Source organism: Larus michahellis, chromosome 13 (assembly GCF_964199755.1).
Source record: "Larus michahellis chromosome 13, bLarMic1.1, whole genome shotgun sequence".
In the NCBI taxonomy this organism is placed as follows: domain Eukaryota; kingdom Metazoa; phylum Chordata; class Aves; order Charadriiformes; family Laridae; genus Larus; species Larus michahellis.
This window is the reverse complement of record NC_133908.1, coordinates 13,036,904-13,047,636: the sequence shown is the minus strand read 5'-3', so window position 1 is coordinate 13,047,636 and position 10,733 is coordinate 13,036,904. Positions and strand designations below refer to the sequence as shown.

The 10,733-nt window shown below is 49.4% G+C and overlaps 1 protein-coding gene across 1 annotated transcript; it reads right to left on the bottom strand.

Moving 5' to 3' along the window:
* Window positions 1–9: 9 nt before the first annotated feature.
* Window positions 10–9,706, bottom strand: ALDH2 (aldehyde dehydrogenase 2 family member). Its single transcript, XM_074606815.1, has 13 exons — window positions 9,492–9,706; window positions 8,279–8,383; window positions 6,779–6,919; window positions 6,418–6,497; window positions 6,099–6,210; window positions 5,094–5,222; window positions 4,490–4,603; window positions 4,009–4,111; window positions 3,154–3,338; window positions 2,634–2,798; window positions 2,168–2,325; window positions 1,284–1,398; window positions 10–330 (listed from the first exon to the last, which is right to left on the bottom strand). Exons 1-13 carry the CDS (start codon window positions 9,621–9,623, stop codon window positions 298–300), a joined length of 1,572 nt encoding a protein of 523 aa, XP_074462916.1. The 5' UTR covers window positions 9,624–9,706; the 3' UTR covers window positions 10–297.
* Window positions 9,707–10,733: the final 1,027 nt, after the last annotated feature.

Below are 10,733 nucleotides of genomic sequence, written 5' to 3'. Positions count from 1 at the left end.
GACTAGACAAGCATTTAAACGATTTATTGAAAAAAAGCATATTCATCAGATACAGATGCAACAAGCATACACCCATGTAATGCATTAGTACTCAACTGTATTTGGTATTTTAGAAAGATAAAGCCAAGTAACATTTTTTAACAAAAGCTCCTTCAGGTACGTTTTAAAGAAACATTTCTTAACGCAGAGTTACATATTTTCCACCTAAGTTCTGTGCGTGTTAAGAAGAGGTTTCCTTGCTTTGTATCTCATGAAGCTGCATAGGTGTTTCCGAACGCATGGGGAGGCTGCTGTCCTTTAGGAGTTTTTCTGTGGAATTTTCATGGTCACCTAGGAAAAAAAAAAAAAAGTCACAAGTTATTTTCCTGAAGACAGTGGTCAGTTATATTCATTTGAAGGCCAAGAGGCAATACCAGAACCAGAGGACAGTATATCCCAGTCAGTGACTGGGATCACCTTGGTCTGGAGACCAGACTGGAAGGCTCGAAGAGAGGAAGAAGCTCGAAGGCTGGGTCACAGCATCTCTCCAGAGATGCCACTGCTCTTTGAGAGGTGGGAGTGGCACATTTGTTTGTGCAGCTCCTGTACCAGACCAGTCCCCTGCCAGTCACCAGCTGGAGGCCCTCAACCATTATCCACTTTGCTGTACTGTAACTCTGGGGGCGTGGGCTCTGCCCAAGAGCTTCGTCACCCTTTAGACATTGCAGCTGCAAGTAGACAGCCTGACAGCCTTTCTCCTTGTCTTACAGGAAATTACTCAGCCTGAGGCAAGGGGGTTGCCTAACACCAGGAACCTCCATCTCCCACATAGACTCAAGGGAGCGGCATCGAGTACTGGTCACTGCTCAGGTTCCCCCTCTTGACTGACGAGTGCCCAGCGTTCATCTGCCAGTCCGTACCTGCAGAAGCTTCCATCCATCTGGCACGCACCCCCAGCACATGCTCTTCCTGTTCTCCACAAAATAAACTCATGGGGAATCCCATATACTCGTGTTCTTTACAGTGAGAAAGAGCTAAATAGTGCCAAGTGATGCAGGCAATTGGGAATCTATTCGGTCACCTATCCTTATTTTCCTCAGCAGTATAAAGCAAGGCTAGCTTTCTGTTTTAAATACAGTTACATGGAGTTGCGTTTGCGGTTACTTCAGAAGCCCAGTTCCAGTTTTGATTCAAGCATTAGAAGGAAGAATTGCAACTCTCAGGCCAGCCTACACCAGCAGGCACAAATACGATTTGGAGCTGTGGCAGAGGGTTGGGAAGACCTTGGATACAGGCATACTCACATTTTTCACCTCCACATATGCCTCCAGACCATATTCTCCCAGCTCTCGCCCAGTCCCAGAAGCTTTGTAGCCGCCAAATGGGGCTTGCGCACCAAACACATTGTAGCAGTTTACCCTGAAATGGAAAACAAGAATTAAGCACCTGCAGTTTCAGAACTGCTTAATGGAAGAGCCCGTTTGTAGCAAAGAGACGCCTTGGCCGTTTACAACAGAGGGACGTCTGAATTTCTAGGCAGAATTTCCGTATTTGTCAGTTCTCTCAGCCAACATAATTAATCAATACTGAAACCTTATCTTCATCAACCAGGAAACAGAAGATCATTAAATCAGTTCACGTCCCATTATCACAGGACCAAACCTCCAGGTTGCCACCCACACCTCCTTCAGAGGACAGATATCAAAAGCATCTGTTCACTCAGCACCATTAAAAAAAAGTACAACAGTGAAATATTGGATCTCCAAAATCTCTTGTGCTAGAACAGTAAACTGGCGTCGAAGTACTGACTTTGGCAAAGTCTTCAGCACAGCCTCAGAACACAGAGGAACAGCCACCGCGCAGCCAGGACCGCGCGGACGTGCTGGGTGATCTAATCCCTGCTCGCACTCAGAGCCCTGCAGCAGCTGCTCTCACTGCCAGCTGCAGGACTGGATTTCGCTTCCCCCCATCCCATTCATTAATTCGCAGTGGGAGCATGGAAGCTTAATATACCTAAATTTTACCAACAGTTAGCATTACAGTTGGAGGTCTGACATTACATTCAGTGATGTACACGTCAAATTGGATCCAAAGTAGAGACAGGCTATCAAAGAGCAAACTTAATGAGAAATGGCAGCACATAAGGAAGCTTCCAGCAGTTTAGGGAGAAGGAAGTGCCAAGGCTCACCAAACTGTTCCAGCTCGCAGGCCCTGTGACACATAGTTTGCCTTGTCAATATCCTTTGTAAAGACTGCTGCTGCTAGGCCGTACTTGGAGTCATTTGCTCTCTCAATGACTTCCTCAATGGTTTTGAATTTCAGAATCTGCATGACCGGCCCAAATATCTGCAAAATCCAAACAGAGCAGGTGAAAATCTGTATAAATTGATCACGGGGGAGGCTGTGGCCGATGCTGGAGTTATGCATGCGTCCTAGAAGTCACACAGGACATCAAGTATCACTTCCCATATTACAAAGTGCCCAGGATGTAACCTGGAGGGAAGTTTAACACGGTAACTTTCTAAGAATCATCAAGTTTTGCAGTTCATGAATGTCCAGTGCTTGTAGACCTGTGGTTTTTTGCATCAGAGGGGGCAAAATGACAAGGAAGTGCAAAGCGGACAGACAGAAAAGAAAGGCGCTGTGGGTCTCACCTCCTCTCTGGCAATCGTCATGTTGTCCTGCACCTCGCCAAACACAGTTGGCTGGATGAAATAGCCTCTGTCTGCAGCGGGGTTCCCACCACACAGCAGTTTGGCTCCTTCACGCTTCCCAGTACTAATGTAACCGAGGATCTTCTTAAACTGCTCTTCATCTACCTAGGAGCCATGAGGACAGACAGATCAGCTTCACCTTTACTGGTGGTAAAAAAAAGATTTGACTACAACCTGCTGTGCATGTGACTGTGCTCTAGCAATTCCTCATTTCAACAGACTGCCGAGCCAGCTTCAAAGGGAGACGATAATTTTTAAATGCCAGTGTCAAGTGGAGGTTTTGGAATAATCAGATCAGTTAATTAACTTCTCTCTCCTGCACAAGGAGATAATTGGCACAGTTCAAAGGAGATTAATCAAGAGACCAAAGGATACCTTTCATTCTAATCTCCTGATGCACAACGACTGAAGATTGGGACTATTTCATAAGATAACAGTTCAGGACATTTCCTGCTCTCACCTGAGGCCCCTGTTCCGTTTTAAAGTCAAACGGGTTTCCAACCACCCTGGACTTGGCCTTCTCAACACTCCTCTCCACAAACTCATGATATATATCTTCCTGGACATATGTTCGAGATCCAGCACAGCAGCACTGCCCTTGGTTGAAGAAGAGGGCAAAATGGGCTTGATCCACAGCCCAGTCCACTAATATTGGGGAGAGGAAAGAAAACCAATAAGCAAACAAAATCAACCAGAGTCAGTAAGTAACTTCTTTTGAACAATTATCATGCAGACTGCTGGAGTATCAGTGATACAAAGTCCTTTCAGTTGACAGGTATTTTCCATGCTCTGGGAGGGCAGAAGTTACATACAGATTTAATTAGTATGAGGGTCTATTAAAGCCCCCATACTAGGGAAAAAAATCTCATCTGAAGGAGATTAGAGTTCGCATTTGAAATTATCAGGTAGTAAGGACAAGTTATTTTAGATCTAGAAGAATTTCCTTCCAAGTCTATATGCAAGAGATGAGGGAACCAGAACTTCACAAGACTAGAAAAAAGCAGTACGCACTAAGAGAAAGAGAAAGCAATGAAAACAAAAATGGAACTAAGACTGAGGGAAGATACTGAAACAATTCTTATTTGTTGATAACTGAACTTCTTCACAGCCCTGAGAAAGAAGTGGGAGTGAAGAATTGCTGATACAGAAATACAGCAGCTACAGCTGGAGGCACGGAGACAGGGTGAGAACAGGCAGGTGGTGTCAGAGACGGAGACTCGTACAACACAAGAGAGGTCTCCTTTCACCTCCAGCTCTGCTTGCAGAAAGCCCACGTAAAAGGTACAGACCAAATATTACGCTAGCAGGTGCTTACCGTCTGCGTCAGACATGATTATGTTGGGACTTTTTCCTCCAAGCTCCAGTGTCACCCTCTTTAGGTTACTCTCTGCTGCAGCCTTCTGGATCAGATGTCCAACCTGCATCGTGAGAACAGGTATTAGGAGTTCGCTCCTACAGACAGCGACACCTGGCACGGCGGCTGGTTTTAGATCTCAGTCAGCAGTTTAATAATAATCCCCTCATTGTCAGGGCTTTACAGGAACAACTGAAGACTGCCTAGAGTTTCTCCGCTAGTAAGAAGGAGCTCAAGGGAAACAACAGGAAGTATTCTAAAGAAGGCACCTAAAAAGAGTCTTATGTAAAGTAAAAATAAGTATCACACTCTGAAGTCAGCTGTATTTTTAGAAACAAGGTGTAGAAGGCAAGGCACCTCCAGTATGTTATACAGAAAGGGTATTAGAGCAATGAGATAACCTCTGTATCCCAAGGGCTTAAAGGTTCAGGTACTCCCTTACCTCTGTAGAGCCAGTGAAGGCCACTTTATCTATGTCCATGTGGGAGGAGATGGCAGCCCCTGCAGTGGGCCCATAGCCAGGGATGATGTTCACCACGCCTGGTGGGAATCCAGCCTGCCCGATCAGAGCAGGAGAGAGCAATGTTACTCCTTTTACAAATCAAGGATTTCACCTACCCTCCTCTGTTACAAACAATTCAGGAGGCATCCCACAAAGAACAGAGCCTTCACTTTAATTCCCTAGGTCTTTAATGTTCAGTTTGCAAGAACCAGGACAACTCCCTGCCCCACATCCTAAGCGTAGTTTGGAGCTATATACGTTAGCTTTCTAATCGCCCTGAAGTTTGTTGTTTAACTGAACCTTAAAGCGTCCTTCCCTAATCAAGATTTATGTCCTCTGCATATGCATTTTTAAGGACAAGTGTGGGGTTTTTTTTGCTAAATCAAATGCTAAGATACCCAAGACAATCCAGCCTTTCTTCGGATCAGACAGCCCCTCTCTGTTCCTGTCACATGCCCCCCACAGCTCACCAGTTTGGCCGTATCACACCGCGCTCCAGCAGCGACAGCGAGGCAGCAGATGGAAACCCAGCCTTTTCGCTCACCTCTTTGATCAGATTAGCCACGTAGAGAGCACTCAGGGGAGTTTGCTCCGCCACCTTCATCACAACCACATTCCCAGTAGCCAGGGCAGGCCCAAGTTTCCATGCTTGCATCAACAGCGGGAAGTTCCACTGAAAAACAAGGAGGTGTTTGCTGGTCTGAACTTGAAAGTTTCCAATTAATCAGTAAATTGCCAGTGAGCTTCGTTCAAATCAGCTGCAGCACTTATGGAAGCAGTCTTTGATCCTTCCTTAGCTGCTCCTCAACGCTTGGCTCCTTTTCAAGCGCTGCCTTCTATTTGTCCAGGAAAAGTGTACTCTGAAGTATGAGGTCTCTCAGTACCGCTGCAAAACCCTAACTTTTGGGGAATTAATCTTTACTGTCAGTTTAACCTCTTTTGAGGCATTTTGAAAGAAATTCTGTTTGTGATGACAGGGCAGTGCAGACCGGTGAGGCGTTTACATTCAGTTCTTGCTCAATGCAAATATGAAAAACATGCAAATACAATATGCAACAAGCAGAATCTGGCTACTCCTATAAAGAGGTAACACTATCCACAGACCATTGTGTAAATATGGCTTTGTTGTTGACAAACCACCTTGCTAGGCTTGCTACCGGTTACAGAAATAAGATCAGGTAATAAAAGCTGAATTTTGCATGCTAGTTCTCTATTTCCTTATCACACAGAATTTTTGGTTTTAATGCTAGGTAGTAATTTAATCCTAATTGTGGTTCTGAGCCAGATAACTCCTATAGAGGGGATTAAATTATTTTAATCTTTTTTCAGCAGATACAAAGTAAATCTCTCTCAGAGTCCATGAAATCAACAGGTAGTTCTCTACTGCCAGAGCAAAGTAACAGCCCTCCCAGCTGGTGCAAGCATAATTTCCTTACCACTGGAGGAAGCAGTAGTTCGCAACAGATAATAACTTGCATTTTAAGACAACTCTTCATGGTAACACTGAATTCTTGACATGTTACGGGAACTACTGATACATTTCACTTACCGGGATAATCTGTCCACAAACTCCCACTGGCTCGAGTCTTGTGTAACAGAAGAAATCTCCATCTAACGGGATGGTTTTGCCATGGAATTTATCCGACCAACCTGCAAAGTATCTAGCAACAATAAAGTTTTGGTTACTGAATTTAGAATAACAAGTCTCCCATCAAAAGAAAATAAGAGACACTTCCTCCAGCCACTTGCTTTCCTCCTCAGAAGCATCTACTCTCTGCACGAGCAGAGGTTCAACTACCACGGGCCAGCTGAGCACAAGCGTGGAGCATGAAGAGTTCCTGTGCTGTTGCTCTAGCCTCCATGCCTACCTGAGACATTTGACTACCATGTCCAGATCCACCAGGTAGGAGATGGAGTATGGTTTCCCATTATCCAGAGTCTCCAGCGCCTGCAAAAACCAATGAGATTGCCTGAAGAGTGAGGTGGGGAAAGTCAGGCATATAGATTTAGATTTGATTCTCAGTTGCAATTCAGGTCAGTTCTGCATGTTGGCCTTTTTGCTTTCAGCTTCCCAAAACTACTTCCCCATCCTTTGCAGCTCTCTCTCACAGTTTTAGCAATAGCCAAAATCCCCATCATACCCCTTGGGCACAAACCACCCATTTCTGCCTCCCTCTCCCCATAGTTAGGGATCGCAGTGGGAGCTCAGCCACAGAGCACGATACACACCGCCAGGTAAGCCCGGTCCCTCTCGATCAGGTCAGCAAGACGATTCAGCAGCTTCCCCCGATGAGAAGCATCCATCCTCCTCCAAGGCGAGCCCAGCTGGAAAGCTGCCTTGGCTGCCTTAACGGCCTTGTCCACATCTGCCTGCAGAGGAGTCCCGGCAAGAGGGTGAGAAAGGAGTAACCAGCCCCCACTCACTCTCTCAAAACACAGCTCAAGCCCTCCCTGGTCTCCAAGAGAAAACAGCCTCCAGCCAGACAGCATAAGCGACCGCTAGTGCCATGGTTTTAGGGGCAAGAACTTGCAGCCTTGACAGACGCCTCACTGCAAGACACTCATTGGTCCCAGGGCAGGGGAGCGCACAGGCTGCAGCCCCTGAACCCCCCCTTGCCCCACAAGCACCAACCCAGGCACAGCAGCACAGCCTCAGCACAAACACTGCTGCCGGACCAGAGGCAGCTTTCTCTCCCAGTCTGCATCCGCGGGGAGGAGGGAGCAGATGTGGCAGTGAAACAGAGGGTGTAACAGCCGCGCAGCCACCACCTCTGCCTGCTCTCCCACTCTCTGTTATTTCAGCTCTGTGGAGCACAAATATTGTCAAGGTATTTCCGCAAAGTCATCTGCTGGGTTAATATTTGTATCCTAGAACAAGGCATGGAAAAAGCTCCAGAAGTGTGGTTTTGATACTTTTTCAGGCTTTGATTTCACCAACACAGTCTAAAGAACTTTTTTTCTTGATCAAATATCTCTAATCCATCATTTTGTCCTGTCAGGGCATTAACTTGTTTCTAGTTGGTTCTCTGTTCTGGCTTGCTGTAATGGTCACGCCAGGACAAGCCAGTCTACCACAGACAAGCAAACAACAAAGGGTTTCCCTCACTCACCCGTCCCTTGGGGAATACAGACAAGTTTCCAGACTGTAGAAAGAACCCAAAATTGCTGGGAAACACCACCTCAGCTCTGCCACAGACTCCTAGAAGGGCCTTGCATAAGGCACGGGATGACTACATGACTCTATTCCCCACCATCGCTCTCTCTTTTTTTTAATTTCCTAGGGCTAGGGACAGTCTCCCACTGCGTGTGTACAGCAGAAGGGGCTCTTCAGGTGAATGCTGACCTTTTGTCTCCTCTGCTCCCATGACTCTGGGTCACACCGCCAGCACAGCACCCATGGGACTGCAAAGGTACCTGCCTTCATCCCTGCCTGCCCCAGCAACCTCCACCCGCAACTGCTCCCCAGCCTCCCCACATCTATTCCTCTCTGCCCTTTCCAGTCCCGGCTTGCCACTGCTAAGAGACAAAGCCAGAGGGTTTTTGTTGAAAGCGGTAGCCGAGGAAGAACACAAGCAGCACTCGACGTGGTATTTGTACAGGTCAGGCAGTACTGCGAACACAGCACTTGGTGGAGCTGCCTCGGTGAGAGATGAGTTAGTGTCTTCCTCTGCAATCCCCATATACCTGCTCACGCGGAAAACAAACCAATCTCATCAAGAGAACACTTACCTTATCGCCCTCAGCAACCTGGCAGATGACTTCTCCTGTTGCTGGATTGATAGTAGGGAAGGTTTTCTTACTGACTGCATCATGCCACTCATTATTTATGAAAATCTGCAATGAAGAAAGCAAAGCAGTGTTAAGCCTTGGAGCCAGACCTAGGTGAAATGGCTAAGAGCTTTAGTTGTCTGATGGCATCTTAGCAGGCTGTTTAATTAAAAGAGACTCAACTTGTGTGGGCTCCAAAACCACGCCAATATGAAGGAGATATTTTAGCCTAAAAGTACACAGCAACAGACACAGCCTCAAGTTCATAAAAAGAATTCACATCTCAGCAAACAGCACGTGAATTGGAAGCGGTTCCCGTCTCAGTAGGTCCCTGCAAGCCCCGGAAGCCTGGCTGGAGCTGCGCAGGGACACCGGGAGGCTCAGGAGACTGAACACTGGGAAAATGCTTCAGGCAGGGATGATACAGTTGATTTTGTAAACAGCACTAGAGCTTTTGGCAGCACTTCCCTGATTAGCTGATTTTAGGTTCCCCGTGTACCGTTCTGAAAGTGAACCAGGCGCACAAGCAGCTTATCCAACTCTTTTGTCCTCAGTAAGGCTGAATTTGTTTTTTTCAGCTCCATGGCAAGAGAGCGTCAGTGCAAAGATCGTGGTGCTCACCGAGAACTTGCTGAACTCTCCGCCAACGGCCGAGGGCCTTGTCACCATGGCGGGCAGGAGCGGCTGGGGAGGAGAACGAACGCTCGCCCTCCACCAGTGCCTCGCTCAGGTGACGGGACGGTGCTTTCCCCAGGGCATCGAGCAAGGAGCGGGGCTCTCGTCTACCCAGATACCCACCACCAAGCCAGGCACCTTCCCCTCCCTCCGCACGCCCTCTCGCACGGTTTTCTCCTTCGGCTGTTTGCGCCGATGGCAGCGGTCAGCTGCAACAACCGCGGGGACAGGGACAAAGCAGGACACACGACCTTCTGCCCCCCGGCAGCTGCTGCGCCCTGAGTTGCTTTATTTCACAACAAGATTTCCTGCCAACGCAAGGCTTTGGGCCCAAACCTCCGGCTGCTCCGGGGCCTCCGGGGCTGTCCCCCGCCCCAAACCGGGCTCGCACCCCGGTGCGGCCGAGCCGGGGAGCCCCAGCCCCTCCCCGTCCCAGCCCAGCTCGCTGCGGGGGAAGCTACTGCTGCCGCCCCCCGTCCGGTCCCCGCCGCGGCCCTACCTTGTTGCAGGCGATGTCGGGGCGCGGGTTGGGCGCCGGGATGGGGGAGGCGGCGGCGGTGGCCGAGAAGGGCGCACCGAGCCGGGCCGGGCCGCGGCACAGCCGGGAGACGTTCACCGCCGCCCGCAACATGCTGCGCTGCGCTGGGCCGGGCAGACGGAGCGGCCCCGGCTCCTCCGGGGCGGCCCCGCACCGCCCCCGCACCGCCCCCGCTCCGCCCGCCTGGGCGCGGCGGGGCCCGGCTGGGCTCGGTTCGGCACGGCCCGGCTCCGTTCTGCCCGCATCGGCACGGCCCAAGGGGAAACGAGTGGATACGACTCGGTTCTGGTGGAATTGGGTGGGCTCAGCTTGGTTCGGGCAGCGCGGTTTGGATCAGCTGGGTGCTGCTGGGATCAGCCTGGCATGGCTCAGCCTGGCACAGCTCAGTTTGGCCACATTCATGGAATCACCGAATGGTTTGAGTTGGAAGCGACCTTAAAGATCATCTCATTCCAAACCCCCTGTCATGGGCAGGGACACCTCCCACTAGAGCAGGTTGCTCAAAACCCCATCCAGCCTGGCCTTGAACACCTCCAGGGATGGGGCACCCACAGCTTCTCTGGGCAACCTGTTCACATGTCTTACCACCATCTTAGTGCAAAATTTCTTCCTGATATCTAATCTAAATCTGCCCTCTTCCAGTTTGAAGCTATCACCCCTCATCCTATCACTACATGCCCTTCTAAAAAGTCCCTCTCCAGCTTTCTTGCAGGCCCCCCCTTCAGATACTGGAAGGCTGCTATAAGGCCTCCCTGGAGCTTTCTCTTCCCCAGACTGAACACCACTAACTTTCTCAGCCTGTCCTCACAGCAGAGGGGCTCCAGCCCTCCCAGCATCTTCATGGCCCTCCTCTGGCCCTGCTCCAACAGGTCCATGTCTTTCTTGTGCTGAGGACTCCAGAGCTGGACACGGTACTCCAGGTGGGGTCTCATGAGTGACCATTAGAGGGGGAGAATCACCTCCCTCGACCTGCTGGCCAGCCCAGCTCAGATCAAATCACACTGGCATGGCTTGGTTTTGGTGCACCAGCACCAGCACTGACTGTCCCTGTCCGTGTCTGTGCCCAGGGAACTTTGTGCAGGCAACAAGGAGGAGAAAGGCAGCAGAAAACCAGAAACATCTCTGTTGCGCTGGTTAGTTTTTTGGGAAGGTGGTGTGAGGAGGTAAATGGTTGGGGACTCCTGGTTACCTGGACACGCCGCT